Source organism: Meleagris gallopavo, chromosome Z (genome assembly GCF_000146605.3).
Source record: "Meleagris gallopavo isolate NT-WF06-2002-E0010 breed Aviagen turkey brand Nicholas breeding stock chromosome Z, Turkey_5.1, whole genome shotgun sequence".
Classification (NCBI taxonomy): Eukaryota; Metazoa; Chordata; class Aves; order Galliformes; family Phasianidae; genus Meleagris; species Meleagris gallopavo.
Genome location: NC_015041.2, coordinates 30,592,010 through 30,614,270, shown reverse-complemented (window position 1 = coordinate 30,614,270; position 22,261 = coordinate 30,592,010). Strand labels below are relative to the sequence as shown.

General features: G+C 39.3%; 1 protein-coding gene across 1 annotated transcript in view; it reads right to left on the bottom strand.

Annotated features, from left to right (window-relative positions):
- Positions 1-22,261, bottom strand: part of ADAMTSL1 (ADAMTS like 1) — a 159,578-nt gene that overhangs the window by 41,580 nt on the left and 95,737 nt on the right. Inside the window, exons 11-14 of the mRNA XM_031557287.1 lie at positions 14,487-14,697; positions 7,932-8,111; positions 6,342-6,495; positions 3,892-5,032 (exon numbers count right to left, since the gene is read on the bottom strand). Coding sequence (XP_031413147.1) covers positions 3,892-5,032; positions 6,342-6,495; positions 7,932-8,111; positions 14,487-14,697 — 1,686 coding nt within the window. The remainder of the gene's footprint in view (positions 1-3,891; positions 5,033-6,341; positions 6,496-7,931; positions 8,112-14,486; positions 14,698-22,261) is intronic.

The window sequence follows — 22,261 nt, the reverse complement described above, 5'->3', positions numbered from 1 at the left end:
TAGCAAGCACCTAGCTCAGACTCTGAACCACCTATTATTTAGATTCTTCTTGCATCTACTGAGAAAATACACTGCTCTTTTAGAAATGTTGAGTTACCAAATATCAAAGGGTCACCACTGATGGAAATTGCAGCATTCATGGAAAAAAAGGAAGAGATGTCTTACCATGCTCACTGAACAAAGTACAAATCCCCCAAATTCACATTTAAAATAGTTTTCTAAGGAAAGTAATCTGATTCTTTTCAAAATGAAACATTTTCCAGCATTTATAGAATTCTCCAGGCTTTGGGATAGATACTAGCATGCTCTGAAGCTGCACTCATTATAGATGCTGTTATCCACCTGACACTTTGACCTAAAAAGAGGTCTTATTTATGCATTCACATTGAATACACAGACTGAAGTCAAAGATTAACTGGAACCACACAGCTTTTATTCTACTGAAAACTGAAAGTGAACATTTTTGTTGGGACTGTGTTACAGTTTGTTGTGCCAGTACAGAGACTAAAGCTAAACAAATTCATTTTTTTGCAAGTGGAGCAACGTAGTAGGAGTCATAAATACTTTTAGGGTGGATTGCACTACACATTGAAATAAACAATGGAAAGTCATTCATTCCAGTGACACCTTGCCATGTCAAGACAACATCCACACTGTGATTTGTGACAGTGCTTTCATCTCATATGAGATAATACACACTACAGATTGCCATCATCTATCCTAAAAATGGTAGCTTATACTCTAAAAATCACAGCACAAAAAATATACAGCCAGAGTCACAGTTGGTCTTGAGTTCCTTTTTTTCAGGCAGTGGATGGCAGAGCACAAAGAAGACAAACTGCAGAGCTGACAGACAGCTCAAGCTTACCATGCACCACCACACAGATGACCTTGCAGCTTCCTGCTATACAGTGGGAGACTGCTTATATTGTGGCTTTCATTTACACAGCTGATTGGCAACCAGTAAAAGCATTTTGAACCAAAGCCAGAGCACAGCTGTGAAGAACCCAGAAAAACATTCATAAACCAATTTTTATATGCACTATAATTTCTAAACTCTAAGGTTAACTCTAAGATGCTGAATATCTCTGAAGCTCAGAGTACTGCTCATTTCTTCCCCTACCCACCAAACTGGGGGAAATATGACTGATGAATAAAGAATTTGATAAAATCCTTCTGCCTCAACCATTAAGAAGAGGGCTCAACGATTAATGCCACTAACCTGCAAATAAACCATGTTTTACTGAGTATTTATGATTATGAAAATTTAAGCTAACGTAGTTGACTGGTTATTATTCAGAAGTGCAGCATATAGCTTAATCCTATATCAGCCAAACTGAGTGGAAAAGAAAGGCAATGTAAAATAAAAAAAAAAATAATTGAAACTAAAAGTTCAGAAACCGTAAGACTGTTTTATCACCAACTGAACAAAAATAAGTCTGTAGCTACGTAGCTATGGCTGCTTGTACGCTGTGAGATGAACGTGCAATTTTCTCATGAGCACAGTGTCCAGAGGTAACAACACATGGACTTTATGTAACCTCACTTTCCTTTCAATCATTTCAAATAGAGAAAAAAAATCCCTTAATGGCACTGTTCCAAGAGGATGTAATCAATGGCAATGAAAGTTTATATATGCAACTTTTGGGGGGCCAAGAATATATTTTTACAGGAGTATGGCCAAATAAAGTGATATGATAGGCCCAAGTCTCAATAAAGATTGCATGTGACTTCTCTAAGAGATACATTCCTACTCCTTGTTTCCCTTTCCCCTGCAAAAGTTTCCATTTTTTAATGTGAATCCTATTATACTGAATAGCCATCAGACATAGAAAGAGAGAAAAGAACCAGAAAATTCAGTATATTAGAGAAAGCAGTGATTATGGAATTGCTAGGCTGCCAAAGTGAGAAAGAAACTAGTAAACTAATCATATAACTATGCAGAAGAAGCAATCTACCTTCACTAAATCAAAATTGCACTGACAATTCATAAGCACTGCAATGTGAACTAATTTTTACTTTGACTCTGTTTCTTTTCATTTCCGAAGATGACCCACTCAGATGTCTTAACAGAAATTACCATCCTTTGCAGAAATTGCTCCTAGCAGATCCTGTTTCACTGTAATCATGTCAGCTAATACCACTGCTTCACCCACACTTTACCTTTCTATACTTACATACCTCACAGAACAGCACAAAAGTAGAAAAATCTGAAGCATATACATGAGCAAAATGTACGGTATAAACAAAGTTAAGTATACAACTAGAATTGAAACAGTCTCTTTTTGTGTGCTCTTGCAGATGAATGAAGTAGAGTGATCTAAAGATAAAGGCTAACTGCAGGAAAAAAAGTAATAATTTTTGTGGTACATAGATAGAAGTACTTTATTACTCAAGTTTTCAAACTAAACCTCAGTGGCAGATAGCAATACACAGAAAGTTTGTACGGGTGAGGACGCACGAACTCATATCAGAATAGTAATGCATATGCGTAGGTATGTTGAGTTGACAGTGAAAGCTGAAAATAGCCATAGAGTATGGTTCCACACTATTAACCACTGATGTGACTAGTGTTTATACTCCGATGAAATAGCCAGCTTATGTTTTATCCTTTAATACAATTCCAATCATGTTTATCTGAAACCATCCTCAAATTCAAAAGATGTTTCCCTACTCTGTCATAGAATCATTGAATATGACAAGTTGGAAGGGAACCATGAGGATCATGGAGTTCATCTCCTGGCTCCACACTGGACTGTACAAAATTCAAACTATAGTTCTAAGAATTGTACAAATGCTTCCTGGACTCCAGCAGCTGATAGGTGTGATCACTGCCATGGGGAGCCTGTTCAGGAAAAAGAACCTTTTCCTAATCCCCAACCTGACCTTCCCTGACACAGTTCTATGTCATTCCCTCATTTCACATCACTATCACCAGAGAGCAGAGCTCACTGCTGCCTCTCTGCCTCTTCTTTGGGCTGAACAAAGTGAGGGACCCCAGCAGCTACTCATATGTCTTCACCTTTAGACTCTATATCATCTTTGTTGCCTCTTACTTGGTCACTCTCTAATGGTATTAAGTTCCCTTCATGTCCTTTAGCATACTTTTCACCCTCTATCAGAACATACACAGGAGATGGTGATTATAGTGCCTACTGAGTTTTATCCTGGGGAAATTTTACACATGGATACATGTGTGGAAGACAGAAACCTCACTACCTTCACATTCTGCTACCAGAACCACGTTGGAGAGACCTTTCTGGAACATTGTGAGAAATGCAGTTCTAACAGAGGATGAACCCTTCCCTAGGAAACAATACTGCATGATGCTTGACAGAAAATTAAATTCCAGATTTATTTTCAAGTACCTCTGTGATCAGTAATGAAAATGTATTCTTCAAAAATATCCTTCTGAATTTGGAACCAGTCTAAAACAATGCCCGAGAGATTCACAAAACAGCCCTATCTATCCTGTGGATTAGCTCTGAAATCTGAAAATAACAACCCAGATATCATCAATGTACACCAAAACCAATCTTCATATCAGAAATTTCTACCTTCACATAGAAAAGCTCAGCAAAGCTCTCAGCCTCTAGACTTGGAGTATTTTTTTGACTGCACTAAGAATTTATTTATTTCCATACTTTAAAATAACTTTATTTACTGAGACAAAAGAAAGTCTGGATTGCCATACCAGACTGATTCAGCATCCAGACCTTGCTGCAGTTACACTGCCCTGCTTGCCACTACATATATAAGCATCTCTTCCAGCTATGAAATCAGACTACAGCTAAAAGTGGTTTTGCCCATAGGACTGACTGGCCTTAAAACATGGAAACTGAAGAGTAAAAATGTTAACTGTTTTCTTAAAAGTTAAATAATTTATTTTACCTATCATTGTATTTCACCTCCTCTCCATTCTTAGCCCAGCTGATGGTGGGCTTTGGGTTTCCCACTGCTTCGCAGTGAAGCAGCACACTCAGTGTGCCACTGGCTAGAACCACTGTCTGTCCCAGGTGGGTGACAACCTCTGAAGCAGAAAGCTGTTGTGCTGCTGAAATCTTTCGGAGGATCGCAGGCTTTTGATGAGGGCTGTGCAAGCCATTCGTTGGGTTCATAGAGGTGGGAAGAAATGCTTCAGCAGATGATGTCCTCAGGGAGCTGGTAAATCCAGAAACATGTCTGTGGAAAGGGTATTCCATGGAAGCTGAATCTACTCTTCGTCTTGATGCTTTGAGGACAGATTCCTGATGCTCCAAGTGGTTCTTGAAAATCTCATGAATCAGCTGTACAATAAGCTGCTCAGTGTAAATATCTTTAAGCTCCTCAGGTTGCTGAGATAAATTCCTTATAATATCATCCAACCGTTTCTGCTCTGTGACCATAGTATATGGCAGGCTATACTCCTGGCTCTGGTCTTCCTCTGAGGACACATTTCTCTCTGTGGACTCCTGGGCTTCCCAGAATTCCAGATTTCCCCCTGGCCAGCCCTTGTGCTGTAGCAACCTTGAGACAATATTGTCATACCAGCCACTAGGGTCAGTGAGATGCCCTCGCTTTTCAGTCTTGCTCCCATTGAAGAGAATCCCATTGATATGTTTCTCCTGTGTTCGCAAGGCTTCATTTAGACTGGTCTTTCTCATGGCCTCTTCCTCCCTAATCCCAGCTGGCTGCCCAGCAATGAGATTTTTGTTGCTTCCTATTAGTTTAATTACAAAATGCTCCTGGGCTGGCCCTGCTATGCAGGTATATATCCCAGTGTCTGAAGGCTTCAAACGATGGATTTTCATGTACCCATAGGGTGCAATAGTGATGTGAGCTGAGCTGATGAGCCTCTTGTTATCCTTCTCCCAGAAGATCATTGACTTCCGGAACCTCCTTGTGGGGCATCGGAGAATAACGGAGGTTTTGGGCAGCAGGTAGGCATACCCACCCACAATAAAGTGTAGCTTCTTCTGCTTCCTTGTCTGGATGTAAACTTTCTTTGCGGCCATAATATGAGGACTTTGCTTATGAGCTGGCCTGTTGTGCCCTGAAATATCATTAATACTATTAGTATGTGGTACCATTAAGCAAAACAAGCAGTTTACTTTGGTGCTGGCAGCATTTGACCCATTAGATGACAATGGGAGAAATTGGCCACCAGCTGCTGAACATTAAGCTGGGACAGTCACAGTAAGAAGAACAAAACTCACTTCAGGAATGCAAAAGTAGTTCTGCCCATGATGCAAAAGTAGTCCTGCCCCCTACATGCGAGGACCAAGAATTTCATGAAAAGGAGAAAAATCCAGTGTAAAGGTAGTTCTTGTTGTTAAAGTATTTCAATGAAGACTATAGTTTAATAAATAAATAAAAAAGATAAACGTTTACCATCCCAGATTGGAAACACAACACAATCTTGCAGATAACATGAGTAAAGAGGACTGAAAGTACTGCTAACTCAAGGAATAACATTGAACAGAACAAAAATCTATGGAATAAGATTAAAAATACTGGGCAGATACTATCAAAGTGCATTAATTCTGTTTCCAGATCTTTATGACAAATATTTGTGTTACAAAGCACTAAACAAAATAGCATAGATGTCCTGTTAGTTAATACCATACCACATTTGGCCTTATCATTTGTTCTGAATGGGAATCCTGAATTCTTTTTTTCCCCCTGACATAATCAACATTTAATAAGTTTCAGAGTTCATAGTCTGCTCTAAGCTGAAGCAGGGTTGCCATTCAATCTTTCACATTTCCAGCTGTCTTACTGCAAGCTGGGGAAGATCATACAGGGAGACCCTTCACTTCCTGTGAAAGGCAACAAAAAAGGCATAGAATACCAACACGACATACATCCAACCTATGTTGCATGATTCCTTAGGAATTCCAAGTCACATAGAGTTCTGAATGACAAAATGAAAAAAACTTATTTTAAATTATCTTAAAAAAACATCCCTTACCAAGTATTTTCTTTGTAGCTATGTAGCAGAGTGTTTGTAGCTCAGGCTGCTATGCAGCATTTCTAAGCCTCTACATTGCAGTTGTGAAATTTAGATCTAGATTTGGAACAGAATTTTGAGCCAGTTCTTCCAAAAAGGACTAGTTCCTTTCCAGCACATTGGTTCAGACTCAGCTCCACACTAAGATTTATAAATTTTATCCAGTGACTTGTTTTATTGTTAAAAAGAATATTGTGGCTCATAGAAAAACTGAGCTGCAGTAGCCACTCCACAAATACTGAGCAACACTAGTGTAAAAGAATGTTATGAAGCATGTGACAGTATGAATTTCCTAGTGATGGATATTTAAGCCCCCTTTCCCCAGACACTCCCAAGTTTATTTTTCACTTACTTGCACAGGTTGCTAGCGCACAGGGCCTGAGCAAGGATGAGAATGGCAGAGGTGGGCACAGGGAGGAATTAATGATGATAGAACCCCCAGTTTTCAGTATCTTTCTGCAAATAGCATTTCGACTCTGGGTCCCCTCTCCACAACTCACTGAACACTGCAAATAGAATGACAAACATTAGGGATGATGTTTACAGATCTAGTAAAATTATGAATGTGTGTTTCAGATACTAATGAGTTACTTCAGTGTGGTAGTTATCAGTTGTGATCCACAGAAAAGAGTTCAAAGCTCTATTACTATTAGACTGTAGTGCTCAATGCATAGGTATGCTACAGCTTGGGAGAATTCAAGCAGGCTTATTTTATTTCATAGTTGTGTATACAGCATCATAGTAATTGATAATAAACTGGATTGCACAGGGATGTCCACATGTAGAAGTGCTGGCAAGCAGGGGGAAGGCCTGTAAGGGATACAAATCCATTGCTGAAGATTCTGTATCTACAAGGTAACACACACTTGTAAACCACATTGGAGATGGAGTGAGAGGGAGAAAAGAAACAGAGGATGAAAAAAGCAAAAAAGGCAGTCTTTAAGACAAATGGCAAAGAGAGTGAAGTCAGATTTCATTTTAAAGTGTGCCAACATACAGAAATGTGAGTTGCAAGGATGTAAACATAAACCACGTTGCATGAAGGAAAGATGATTAGGAATACAATTGCCATCTTCACTGTCTGAATAGATGTGTCTTAATGCAGACTTCATGAGTTTAATCTCTTACTTGAATAAAATGTCAAGGTAGACCATCACATTAAGGCTACAAGTAGGCTCTATGAGGTGACTAGTGTTTCTTTCAGGATTAAGGTACTCTCTACCTCTTTGCATTAAGGAGAATAAAGAGAGTAGAGATTAGATTGCAAGAGGAGGAGTGTTTTTCATGCTTACTAGCATTAAAATATCAAATTATATTTTCCTTTTTGCTGTCATATATGTAAAGGAATTTTTTCTTAAGCCATATGGAACTGGAAAGGAAGCCTGGGAATGCAAGACTTTGGTAGAAAGACTTTTTTTTTGGCCATCCTTAAATTGAAGGAAGGAAGGAACCAGCTAACATTACAAAATTAGCATCCAAGAGTGACAGGCCTGACAGAGATGGTAGAGCTATACCTACAAAAGACTGTATCTTTTTATCTTTCTTATCTTTCTCTTCCCTCCTCTTTTTGGGAAGGAAGAGCACTGAGCCTGAGGGAGTGAAGATTACCCACTTCATGGGTGTCTTGGATGAACAGATGAAAAGGCTGTATATGTACAGAGGCAGGAATTTATTGTTTTGAGCATGGATTTTGTTTATGCCAGAAAGAAGGCATAAATTGTTCTGGCTGGAAGGCTAAACTGTATCTGTAGTACAGATGAGGTAATAAGCACCAAGCTGTTGATTATTACTTCACCTACTAGAATATTAAGTACAGATCACAGGATAAAATTAAGCACAGTATGCCTTGTACAGTATGAACACTTTTGGCTCCTTCATACCATGTGACTGAGAAACATAGTCATCAAAATCAGCACAATATTCATACATATAAACAGCATACCTGTGACCAGTCAGAAAGAAGCCACTCATTAGGACAGTCCTCATTTTTGCAGGTTTGCTGGGAAACCAGCTTCGGCATGGAGCAGAAGGTTTCTGGCAGCTCTAGCAAGCTTCCATCTGCTAGACGCTGCTTGCAAAGTATATCTCGCTTCTGGACACCACCTCCACATGTCTGTGAACACTATGGGAGAAAAGAGTCAGTCACCTTGCATCACACTTACACTGCAAAAATTAGTAGAGTTTCTGTAGAAATCAACACCTAGTTCTAGACAAGCAGAAAATATAACAAAAAATATCAGAGATGTCAAAGCAGATTTCTTTTTAAAATGTCAAAAATATTTTGGGAAGTGGAAAAAATATATTTTGATAAAATGAAAAACAGGCAAACAAAACCTGCTTCAGCATTTCTGAAAGATTTTGTTTTCAGAAATTTGTACAGAAATGCAACATGGAGAAGGAAAAGTTGCCCTTTATCTGTCAACTGGAAAATCAGGTACTTGCACAGGATGCGGAGGATCTAGACTCAAGCGTTTTTGTCTGTGTTCCAACTGTGCTACTGGCAGGGTGAGACAGTATGGAAATGTCTCCTCCAGAAGAAGTCAATTCAAGGCCTTACTCATTTCCAGGATTTTATTATGCATATTAGATAACAATAGCTATGATCTAAATATTTATTCAAATTCAGCTTATTAAAAAAGAGCTTGCATTAGTGAGAAAAACAAATGGAAATTTGAGTGTGATAAGCAAATTTCCCTAGTTTATCACTTTGCCTTTTCTTCCATTTGTAATTTTCTTATTTCTCATTTCTGAATGTCATGAGGTTTGTTACCAGTGCAGCTCAAAACTAAACTGTCCAGACTTGAATTCCTGTCCTTGAAGACTTCTTGCAGCGCAGCATTTCTCTCATTTTTAAATTATGTGAAAGCTGTATTCCAGCTGCAATCTGCTGTTGGCCTCAATAATTGGTTTATAAGGTTAGTATAATAAACGATTAAATAACCACGCAGCCCTTTTATATTTATGGCTGTCATGACGGCAGTGCGTGCTCTTTCCAAAAGGTAAGGAGGAAGGTTTATTTGAGTAAAACTAAATCTGGCTGATTAATATCCAGAGAACCCGCCTCCCCTCTCTCTTTAATGTAAATATCCCCCCTCTGTATCCATTTTCTACTCATGCAGGGCAGGAAATTTTGAACAAGCAGATTGAATAGATTTCCTGAATCATTTTTGTAAGCTTGGTGGCTCAGCCCTTTTTTCTGACTAACTTTTTGCTGTGGATGGCAGGAGGCTCCTGACTCTTCTGTGCATTCCAAGCAGTTTAACCCCATTTATCTCTTTTCCAGTCAGAGGAGGAGGAAGAGCTTGCACTATGTTGAAATTACCAGAAGTTGCTTATAGTTCACAACACAGGAATTATGTTCAAGAAGTAGTAAGCCAGGTGAAGAAATATTAAAAGATAAACAAAGACATCTAGCCAGCCTGGATGTGGCTCTGGGCAGCCTGGTCTAGTGGTTAGAGACCCAGCACATACAAGGGGGTTGAAACTATATGATCACTGTGGTCCTTTTCAACCCAGCCCATTCTATGATTCAGTGATTTATGATCTATGAAAGGAATTATTTAAAAAATCTATGACAGATCTTTCTCTGAGAGAGCTGCATAAACTTCAACACCTTTTTTTGGGATATACATTTTCCCTGAAAGACAGAATGGAAGTACAGACTTGAACACCATGAAGAAAAATGTATTTATCTTTAGTTTGCCCTTTAATGAGTAAAAAAAGCTTTTATTCTACTGAGAATGCTATAAAGCTCAAAAGCTTCAAAAAATTAAAGCAAGTAAGACAGTATTTTGATTTTCAGCAAAAGAAAACATTTATCAGCATTTCATTCAAGGACAATTCATTCTGAGGAGAGAATAGATCAAGAAAAATATGATTAAAAATATTATTTCAAGATTGCCTAAGAACTGCAGCCATACACTAGAGCCAAAATATGTTAGGCACTGTATAAACACAACAAAAGTATGTTCCCTCTGTCAGTCAAACAAATCCCAGGAAGTCTCCTTGCCCTTCCATTTCTAAGAGATAAAAAAAATTAAGACAAAACAGATCTTTTCTTGCTTCTTGCACTTCAGTCACGCACACTGCTTTGTTCTCTGAAGAATAACTAGCTACTCAATACCAAACTCCATGCCAAATGACAGAGAGAGCCAAATACTGTAACAAGATTCCTCTCGATCTTCAGGAATGCTCTTCTAGGACAGTACTGGATTACTGCACTGGAGCTGTGCATGTGCCCATCTTTCACTCCTGGAGCCTTTTCATTTGCCTGTGATCTTTGCTGACTTTTCTCTAGTGGAAGCTTCCAGCTCCCACATTATTTCTTGAAAGGGAATAGACCAATGAGAACAATGTCTGTGATATCTGTTTGGATTTACAGATAGTATGAAGCAGTAATTCCTGAGAGGATCCTTATTTAGACATTTGAACAATGTGCTCTTTCTCTCTCTCTCTGTTGTTCAGAAAGATCCCACAGCACTATTATGATAGAGAAGTGTGTTTGTGTCACGGTAAGGAGAGTTGCCATGGCTTCACCTCACCTATCCAGGTAGGTAAAGTGTTTGCACTGTGTCTCCCAGTATTCCTATCTTCCACAGTGTCTGAGCAGACCCAGTTCCTATATCCCTTTCAGAGGAGATCTGTGACTTTGAGAGCTGCATCTACCCATACTGGTACACAATTTTGCCTAGCTCAACACTTAGCTTAAGAAAACATAAGACAAGGCTGATGCCTGAGAAGATGATCCATATATCCTGTTCTGCCAGCCACTCATTGCTGGAGTTTGCTGTCTTTTCCCATATGCCAGCATAAGTATTTGTGCAGTTGCACAGTGAGCCAAAGTGGAAAGTTAGTCTAGGCTTAAAGTCAATTATACTTCTGCCTAGTTTTTGCCAGATCATCGTGTTGATTGCACAGCACTTCCAGAGATGCAAGGGAGTAGGCACTGTGAGGGCAAGAAAGAGCCCTCCACAGCACCTATGGTCTCTTTTGGCAGAAGTACTGACACATTTCATTCTGAACTGCTGACAGAACTGTAGCCTTGGCTTCTCCAACAGCAATCATTGCTTTGATTTATTCTGCTCATATAAAAGCCTGCAAAAATTACAATTAACATAGCTACCACTAAATGAAAAGCCAACCATCTCTGAGTCTCAGCATGTGCCTATGTGCATCTTCTCACATGCATTTACAGCACACAATTTGGGCAAAGACACCAATTTCAAAGTTTAGGAGCCAAGGAAGATGGTCTCCCCTTCAGGTGCCTTTGGCAATGGCCGAATCTTTGCAAGGGTGCAATGTTACGGCCAGTCTTAGTTACAGATAGAGGTGAGGAGTGAGCTGTTTAATTTAACACTGCCCTCTGCTCAAGGTGATGGGACTACAACAGCACAAGCTATGTTTTTACTCTCAAAAATCAATTTTATTCTATGATTCTGCAGCAAGATACAGCATCTACATAGGGAAAATACACATTTCTCTCAGTTGGTTTCTAAGGACTATCACTAGTATATTTAGAAAGGACATCTTACAATACAGAGAAAAATAGCTAGGAAAAAATCTGAAAAGGATAAGAGCTTTCCCATGCTAACTCGTTGTCTAGCTATTGTTCTGATTATCTTTAGAGTAAAGATAGCACTGAGCAAGACAAAAAGACTCAGACTGTGACACTTAGTAATAAAATAAAGAAAGATAAAGATTTATTAATGGATGTCTCCCATTTGTGGTCTGTAGAACAGATATTTCCAAAGGCTTGTAAAAATGAAAGCTCACATCCACTTTCCTGCAGCAACACACTACTGAAAACAAGATAAACATCCTAATGCATTTAGCTGAGAACTAAAACTGCTTAAAAATTCACAGTCTTGGATCTGCCAAGGGATATTTTAAAAATCACTTTGAATGTTACTACGCTGATAATGATCCTGTGTTTATCTGCCAGAAACATTAGGCTTTTAAAGGCATTTAATTCAGAGAATCCTTCCTCAACAAGCATAATGAGTCTTAGAAGAGAAAATGCTGTGTACTGCAGTTTTAATCTCCTGTTTATTTGTTTGCTTAAAATCTATTTTGAGAGAGCGCTGGGAAAAGAAGGATGAGATCTATAGATGAGACCAAATAAATGTCTTCAATCTGTACCATGAGGAGAACAGATGTTGCTTTCCATTGTCTGTGAAGCTTCATTGGACCTTTCTTATTATGAGAAAGCACCTTTCTGCATGACTCTCCACACATGTAGAACCATCTTTCAGAGATCCTGGGCAATGGGAGTTCTGTGCAAGATCTGCAGGTACAAGGTCTGCAGGCCTCTTCAACAGCCTCCTGGCTTGGCATCCCTGCTGCACAGCCAGAGTTCGCCTCCAGGTCAAATCTTGGCTATCAGCATCTCATCCAGATCATCTTTTGCCTGTCCCAGGAGTCCAGTGGTTGTAATAATCATACAGTGCAATGCACTGTCCTGACGATGCAAGTTTTCACATCGAGGTCATCCATGGGAAACTTGTTTGACAGAACTTCCAGGCCTGGCCTTGTTACAGGGTAGAAATTACAGTACAGAAGGTGGTTGTGCAGAGAAAGAAGACAGAAGACCTTTAAGAAAATGAGAGGATGGAAATTCGTTTTGATGGATATCTGCATTTTCTTGCTCTATATTCTTCCTGTCAGAGGCAGATGACTATTTTCAGTGCAGAATTGCACTGTTTATGCCATTTTCTCCTAATGAAAGTTAATCACAAGAAATATTCAGTGCCCATATGGTGAGGTGCTATCTAAAATGCAGAGCATCCTGCAAAGCCTGTGGAAGAAAGTGCAGAAGAGATATAACATGCCTTCATTAAGCCACAGCAGTGAACTGCAGTACAGATCCTCTGTCTCCATCAGAAAAGTCAGCGGTTAACACATGAAATGCAACCTGAACTATCTAATTTAATTCCTGATTGATATATTTGTTAAAGCCTTAGCATTTAATTGGACTCCATTCTCCCTAAGATCTGCTACATCTCCTGCAAAATGGTTGGTTATTTGAGAGTCCCCAAGAAAATATAAAATAAGCCTGAAACATTGCTTTAGACAGGCAGACACGTGTATGTTTACACTGCTGAGGAAGACATTCAAATCCTGAAAAAAAAGCCTATCTGGAAATATTTCTCGCAGAAGCTATTTTAGTACATTCCAGACTGGCCTACAGCCAACGGCCATTTTTAGCAGAGCATCAATTTTTCAGTATATTATAATGAATGTTTCTTCTGACTGTTCAAATAAACTTGCAGAAAACTGTTTTCTCTAAGGACTGTCGCCAACTATAAGCTTTTTAACAAACACAGGCACACCTTACAATATATCCTTATTTTGTTACACGTTAGTAAAAAACGACTTGCTATTTACAAATGCAGAATTTATGTGTGGGAACAGTCTAGCAATATTTAGAAGTACAACTAAGCAAATATGTGTAGGTGAATATTGGCAGACAAATTAGCATTTGTGATGAAATGTTGCTCAATTGTTTTAAACAATGGACTAACACTATAGGCTAGTCATCTAGCTTTGACAGAACACCAGGTTGGCTTAAATTTTGGTTGCTGTGATGGCTGCCCAAATCCAGAGGTCTCCTGTGTAGTCCAGTTTCACAGATTTAACAGCTTCATTAGGTTATTACATTAACATCTCCCTGGCTGCTCAGTTAAGGGTAGATTTTATAGATGGAGACTGAGAGTCACATATAAGTAAAGTGCCAAGTGCTCGTGGTTTTCTAATAGAAAGGAATGAATCTTTACACCAGTAGAACTGAAGGCTTAAATAAGCCTTTTGCTTGCACCTCCTTTGTGCAGTGATTTTTCCCTTGTTTCTCATCAGCAGGACAGAGTAACTTCTTCCTATGAAGATTATATCCAACATAAGCACCCTTAGGTCTTTTGAATTGCTTAAATGTTTTCTCTTACAACCAAATGGCAGCAAATAAACTCATTTCAGGCTGCCTAGTGAAGAGCTCTGTGCACATCCACTGTGTAGATAGGAATTTTCAGTAACAGTGTAATAAAGAATGAATTTCATAACGTGAAATACCCAATGCTCATTTGTAACTTTGAGGGATGAGGAAAGATTATTGCTCTAAAATAAATTATATGAGAATAGAAGGAATACTCAGCAAGACCTAGAGATCCTCTCCTTCCTGATCCTTGTAGCTTTGTATTCTTAGAAATCCTGGCATTACTAATCCAAATCCAACTGACCATCAATCACGTTAATCACAGAACACATCTGGTATCTCTGGTCAGCTATTAAATGTTATGCTTTAGAAGTAGCAACAGTCATTACTTGCCAATTAAAACCTTGATTCAGTTTTCACTAAAAAGCAAAAAGACACACTTCTAATTTTGTAACTAGTTCATCAGTACAGAAAATGAATTTTCTTGACAGGCTAATGCAAAACAACACATTGATAATGCATTCAATGACTACTTTCCACAGTAATTACCGAGATTACCTCATACATTCTTACCTCTTGCCATTCTGTAGTATACCAGGAGGGTGGGCAATCAAAGCGATTACAGGCTTGTACAAGCGATGGTTTAGGTTTCTGGCACAATTCATCAGCTAAAATCACGGTCTCATTACTTTCTCTTGATAGTAGGTGAGAACAGAAGACATCTCGTGTCTGCAATCCAACCCCACATGTAAGACTGCAGGTGTTCCATTTCCCAATTTCCCATCTGTGAAGGGGTCAGGAGAGAAAAACTTCAGCACAAAATAACATAACCTTGATTCTTCTCTTTTTGTAATAGCAGATGAAGTGAAGAAGCAGTAAATGAAAGAGATTCCTCCTTCTCTGACCAAGGTGAACCTTCTGTAGCTGCTGGATGAGGTTAAGAAGAGTATTAACTGTTCCCCTGCATTCTTAGTTTTGTCAAAAGCCCTTGGGCTTTAAGTCTGTAATATTGCAAGATATTGTGTCCTAAATTAAAAGACTTTGTGTCCTAAATTAAAAGACTTTGGTGAGCCAGAGCCTGTCTAATGTATTTCAAGAGTGAATGGACTTGATTAGATGGTTCTTTTCTGTCCTTAGCCAAAAGACAAAAACCCTAGTAGCAACATTTATCAGACGACTGATGAATTCCTGAGCAGGAATTTCTTCCAGAAGATCTAGATGTGTGGCTCTGGACAGACTTTCCCCTGTTGTGGAGGTAAGGAGTGCTAAGGCCTCGAGAGATGCAATAGAATAGCAGTAAGACCTTCTTAAATTTCTGAGTAAAAAGCTGTTACTGAGTCAACCCTTCTGTCCTAGCGACATAAATACTGCATCAACAGAGTTGTTGATGCCTGAATTTCAGTGTTCATCACATTAAAACTAGATTTCTAGGTTCTGAGCTGTACTGAAAATACCCACTAATTCTGTCACTGATACATTGAAAGTTGTTTGAAGTGTCAGGTCTCTCTTTTGTACTCTATTAGAAGGCAATTCAGAGATACAAAGAACACATTCACAAAGAAATCCTATTTTCAGAGTAAGCAAAAAAGAGAATAGTCTTCCATCAACTTTAGACAAAACACTAGACTGACATGGGCATACTCCCACATCCAGAATGAAAGTACAAAAGGCAGATACTGACACTTTCTCTAATCCTGAAGAATAGCTTCCCTTCCTGCATGATGTCACTGAAATTGCTGCTGGGGGAGTAAATTAAACATTCAGGACAAGGAAGGCTCAGTGAATATGCCCTTGAAGAAAGTAAAACCAGGCAGAAACTAAAAAGAGTGATTATGATGAAAGACACCCTCAGGCTCCAAGCAGGACAGGGATAGACAATAAATGAAAGTTATGAAATATGTCAGCAATATGAAGCAGGATCTGTGAAGGAGCTAAGGGGAAAAACTCTGACAGTCAGTAGTCATTGTAAATGGCTCAGCATGTTTCAGATATATCATGTTAGTAAATACTTTAGGGAAAAACACCCAATCACTTACTGCCACATAACTATTCTAACATCGCTTTTTATTTTATAAAATTGAACAAATGGAGAAGTTTGTAGGTGAGAAATACTTCTTCCTTACTAGATAGTAATGCAAATGGACCAAAAAGCCACATTATTCCCCTTCTGTGCTCCATCTGCTGATTACATTGTCTGATTTTATTGTATGACAGGATGTGCTCTGAGCATTAGCATTATGCAATAATGACACTCTAGTTTGGTCTCACAAGCAGCCTTGGTAGTGAAACTTACCCTCTCTTCCTTAAGTGTCACAGCACTATTGTGCTTTTAGCACAAAAAAGTGTTTAACCCTTTCTAACAATGAACAAACTCTGCTTACCAAGCTAGAAGTTTCCATGGCCACTTTCCAGGCTGCAATATGCTGAAGGCCACTTAAGTCTGATACTGGGAGCTATTTAGCAGTGGAGTAGGAGTGACATCTGGCAGCCAGCTAGGCTAATCTGGAATATGTTCTCCATATGAATGATCTTGGGGGAGAGGTCTTCCCAGATTTTCCCATAAAATTGTCAGTCAGAATTAATGTGGATATCAGCTACCCTTTAGTTTCAGCACAATCTAAACTAAGATATTTGAGTAGGTGCTGAAAAGAAAGCATTTTCTTATTTCAGAATCTATTTTCATACATGGGTAGTTGCCAAAGTTTCATGTACTCAAGTGATGGTAATAGATGTTGCCTCCAGCAACACATTGTTTGCTATTGCGTTGGTATAAGAGCATAATGTTTCTGTTGGCAGTTCACATCTCAGTGGCTAGTAGTCCACATACACTCTTTGGAGATCTTAGTTTCTGCAGAAGAGAGTGTTTGTTTCTTTTTCTAGAAAGACATGCTTTGTTTCAATAAAGAGAAAGGATTTTTTTTTCATGTTTTAGTTTTCTGTTGCGGGTTACACCTGTTGCCCTATCATTTACATCACTTTGTTCACAACTCCTTGCAACTGCTCTTAAAAGGAGAGTCCTTGTGCTCAGGAAACATGAAGTCAAATTCCCTCTTACCCTTACTTTTATGGAGTTTCATAGATACAAAGCAAAGAATAGAAAGTAGAGTGGGGATGTGCAACGTAACACAGAGATATTTGAATAACCAAACCCACAGGTGTTGTGCATGGTTGGCAGAACTACACAGTCCTAAAAAAATACAGAGAAGATCAGCTATGACCTAACAGAATGGATCAGAGGGTTGTAGGATTATTTTATAATAGATTAAGGTGATTGCAGTACTTTGTAAACTGGGTAAGACAGTATTAGTACCAGTAGTTTTAGATCTACTCGTATAGTAGGAGATAATAACCCATTTTTAAATACAGTCTTTGTGTAGTAAGTTTTACTTGTAGAGTGTTAGTTTTATTTGTAGAGTGTTATGAGATGCAGAGTGGTATGAAATGGGAGCTCAAATAATTCGTCTTTCATTTCACATGGTCATTATCTGCATGCTCTTCTAGTCATTGTTCTTGTTGTTGCTGTTATTGTTTTTTTTGTTTGTTTTTGGTGGGTTTGGGGTTTTTTGTGTGTTTTACTGAACTAACTCTTCCAATGGGTATGGCATACAAAAAAGAATAATAACATGATATCCAGCATGCAGTTCACAATGCCAGAATTAAAATTCAAATAGAATATAATCCTGTATCTCAAAAGGTGAATAAGGTAGTTCCAAGACCGTGCCAAAGAAAGGTCATGCAGGTGGAATTGGAACCACTGTGAAGAGACTGTGGTTGCTGTTAAGGTATAGACTTCAGGAAAAATCTTCATTCTTGCCATTTTACAGCCCAGTCAAAAGTCATAGAATCATAGAATGGCTTGGGTTGGAAGGGACCTCAAGGATCAGCAGGTTCCAAACTTTCTTTTCTACAGGCTAAACAGCCCCAGTTCCTTCAGTCTCACCTTGTAGGGCATATTCTCCAAGCCCTTCACAAACTTTGTTGCCCTTCTCTGGACCTGCTCCAGCACCTCAATGTCCTTCTGTACTGAGGTGCCCACAGCTGAACACAGTACTCGAAGTGAGGCCTTGCCAATGCCGACTAGAGGGGCAGAATGACTTCTCTAGTCCTGCTCACCACACCATTCCTGATACAAGCCAGGATGCCATTGGCCTTCTTGGCCAGCTGGGCACACTGCTGGCTCATATTCAGCTCACTGTCCATCAGTACACCAAGGTCCCTTTCCATCAGGCAGCTTTCCAACCACTCCTCCCCAAGACTGTAGGGTTGCCTGGGTTTGTTGTGACCAAAATGCAGGACCATGGAAAACAGAGCCACAGAACATTGGGCACAAAGCAACTCTGGCCTGGGCAGCAGAGTATTAACCTCTCCCCCTGCTTCTTCACAACAGAAGCGTGTGAGAGTGCTTTGCAGTCTGAGAGTAGAATTTATTCATGAAAATGCATATTATTATGCATTAGTTTGGTGAAGGGCAAGGGATATTACAACGCACTCCACTGTGGTTCTGAAAATGTGCATTCCTTCCTATATTACTTATTCATAGTCTGCCATTATGAGTGCAATTTATGTGTGCAATTTCTGTCCGATTCCTCAAATCTTCCTGTGTTACTTCTTAACCAGACTTCCCCCTTTTTATTATATATTCTGCTCTACAACTGTTTCCTGTCTTCATTTTTGAAAGGGGTTACAGAGGATAGTTCTGATGTATTTTACATAAAACACTGAGCAACCTTCCTGTAAGAAATCACTGCTTTGAGCATGAATCCAAATCTAAATATGAGCCAAAACCCAACTCATTTGTCTATCAAGCCTGATCTGGTCTATGTAGCTATATCAAAGATGGCCATTGCTGTCATTTATCTCAGTGTTTCAATTACCACACAAAGTGAAATTCTCTTGTGAGATACTTTTCTGTAGTCAGTATGTCTGCTAATCTCTCAAAATAGTGCTCTGCCAAATGAATTCACTTATCTTTCATGTTCCTCTGTGGTTCACACATTCTGTGTCTGGTGTAGTCCCTCCAAAGTCCCACTGGACAGCTTCCTACTGTTCAACCTCCCAGAGAACAGCCTCCCACTACTCAGAGTACTGGCATAAAACCACTAATCTTTTTTGACCTGATCTAATGGCAGACAGTCTCTCCTTCAGCTCAAGAGATAGCAAGAGTTGTTTACTGTTAAGAATATATATGTTACTTGAAGTATATCAGAAAATTACTAATGCAACCAAAATTGCCATTTGCAGTATTGTTGCATACTCCATTTACACTCTACTCTTCACTGACCTCTGAGTTCCTTCTCTGTTTTCTTCCATTTGGCTCTGTTATACAAATACTGGCTTCCAGCCAACTTCAGCTATAATGAGCTGCAATATTCATTGATACGGATAAGTCTACAGAGTGAATGCAGGCCACTTCTGTCATATCCCAGAGCACTTTCACTGGGCCTTTGATCTGCTTACATGTGTTGGCTGCATGGGCTTCTCCTCTAATGGATTACTTTCACTTGCAAGTGAAAAGTATTCTTCTCTTGAAGACAAGCACCTTTCTCTTCTCTGAACACAGCAATCCTTTGAATCTTTCTCTGCCTGCTGCACAGAACAGTTCTGATCCCTTACTGTATTAGAAATACTGAAAATAAAACTACAAGATTTTGTCACACTAGCCCTGAACAACAATTAAGTGCCAGTTATTTACAGACGGTGTTGTTAAGCACTGGAACAGGCTCCCCAGGGAAGTGGTTGAGTCACCATCCCTGTATGTGTTTAAAAACCATTTGGATGAGGTGCTCAGGGACATGATTTAGCAGTGGGTTGTTAGAGTTAAGGTACTATGGTTAGGTCGTGGTTGGACTTGATGATCTTTAAGGTCTATTCTAACTTGAGCAATTCTATAATTCTATGACTCTATTTTTCTGTTGCTGCTGCTAATTAAAAAATACTTTGCCTTTTAATTTTAATTTCCTTTATTTCCTTCAGTTATTTATTAATTGAATTGAAGTACTTCCTTTTTCAAATATTAGTTAAATCTCACGTTTCCTCTGAGATATGTGCATAATTTGCATACATTTGTAATGTTCCCTCTAATTACAGACTGAGTCATGGAAGTGAGTAAATTACTTCCTAGAGACGTAGATCCATGTTTTAATGTCCAGGTGGAGGTTTTCAAACTCACACTTCACTTCAAAGGAGGAGTCTGATTTTACAGCAAATGATTTCATAGCTGAAATAAAAATGAGCTATCATTAAATTCTTACCTTTTAGACCCCTTTCTTTGAAACTAGAATGACTATAAAGCCAGGAACTGACCTTGAAGTCCTCATCGCAATCCTATAACCTCACAGGAAACAATTCTTCCCGTCCAGGATTAACACTAACTCTCTCTGCTGCCCAAAGTTTAAGTTCATTTTCTAGATAATATTTAAGAGTTGACCCTGAGTATACTTACTCAACCCAAAAAAATCTACTAAAGGAGTCTCAAGAAAACTTTTTATACTTCTGTATGGAAGCTGTACCACAGACAGAGCTCCAGATAAAAACAGAGAAGAAAGGGAGAAATTATGTGCTCCAATTAGAATTCTTGCTATCCAATGTAGGATACACAAGTTGAGAAGTGACGAGAAGAGGCCATTATTGACGTGGTGTGTGATTGACTTTGTTGCATGTATACACAGCTGCCACCATGTCCTTGTATACTGAGGAGCATCTGTATTCAGGCAGGTGCTGCAAGTTCAATAAGTACAAACCTCTTTCCACACAGGTGAATAATTATTTCAGAAACAAACAAACAACAAAGAAGTGCACTTTCATATCATATAACCATGTAAAAATGAAAATAATTCCATTTTTTTTAGAACTGTTTTATGAGGTCTTTGAATGGGAGGATATTTACTTTTCCTGTGCAGCATTCAATTAGCTTGGTATATCTTAAAGGGATTCTGTCAGGATGAAAATTACATATCTTGAGAAAATGTTCTTCACTGACAACACCTAACGACTTAGAATGCTTTGCTTTTTACCATGTATACTGTGAATATAGGGCCTGAACCACATACTAAACATTGCTTTGGCTCTAGGCTATATATTTTTAAAGTTTCTGTAGCAAAGAGTGAAGTTTCAAAACTAAGGAAACAGTACATTGTCACTAGAGGCTCCTGTCCCATTGTTCTAGGCAGTAGATAAAGACAAAGAGATCCCCTGCTACAGAGCTAGGGCCTTAGCAGATAACAGGGATTAAACCAAAGAGAACACAAAGTATTGTTAAGACTTTGCAAGTCTGAAGCCGAGACAAAGAATCACAGAATTGTGGCGGTTGGAAGGGACCTCTTGGACATCATCTAGTCCAACCCCTGCTCAAGCAGGTTCCCTGCAGTACATTGCGCAGGAAAGCATCTAGGGAGGTTCTGAATATCTCCAGAGAAGGAGATTACGCAACCTCTTTGGCCAGCCCATGCCAGTGCTCTGTCAATCTCACAGTAAAAGTTGAAATGGAACTTCCTATGTTTCAGTTTATGCCAGTTGCCCCTTATCCTGCCACTGGGCACCACCAAAAAGATCCTGACCCCACTGTCTTGACATCCACTCTTCAGATCTTTCTAAGTGTTGATAAGATCCCCTCTCAGTCTTATCTTCTGCAGGTCAAACTGTCCCAGGTCTCTCAGCCTTTCCTCATAGGGGAGATGCTCATTAGAGTTTCTCATCTTTCCAGCCCTCCTCTGAACTCTCTCTAGGAGACTGCTGTCTTCCTTGCACTGGGGAGAACAGAACAGGACCCAGTACTCCAGATGTGGCCTCACCATGGCAGAGTAGATGGGAAGGATTATCTCCCTCATCCTGCTGGCCACACTCTTTTTAATGTGCCCCAGGATCCCATTGGCTTCCTTGGCTGCAGGGACACACTGCTGGCTCATGGCCAACCTGTGGTCCACCAGAACACCCAGATTCTTCTTTGCAGACCTCGTTCCTATGAGGTCAGCCCCTAACCTGTACAGCCAGTTACTACTTCCCAGGTGTAGGATTCTTCATTTGCCCTTGTCAAAACTCATTAGTTTTCTCTCTGCCCAAGCAGACTAATTGTTGAATGACAACAGTCTTCTGGTGCTTCAGCCACTCCTCCCAGTTTCATATTAGCAGCAAACCCTCTGAAGGTGCATTCTAATGCATCCTAATTGCTAAGGGTGTGTTTCTAATAGATAAATGTACATCACAGACTCTATTCCATCACAGAGACCTTCAGTGATAGCAGAGAGGTCAGGAAGTTAACAGGAATTAGGATTACTTAACTGAAGATTTTCAAGAACACGGAGAGGACAGCTTGCTATTGCGTATACAGACCTAGCTGGGAGAAACAGCAT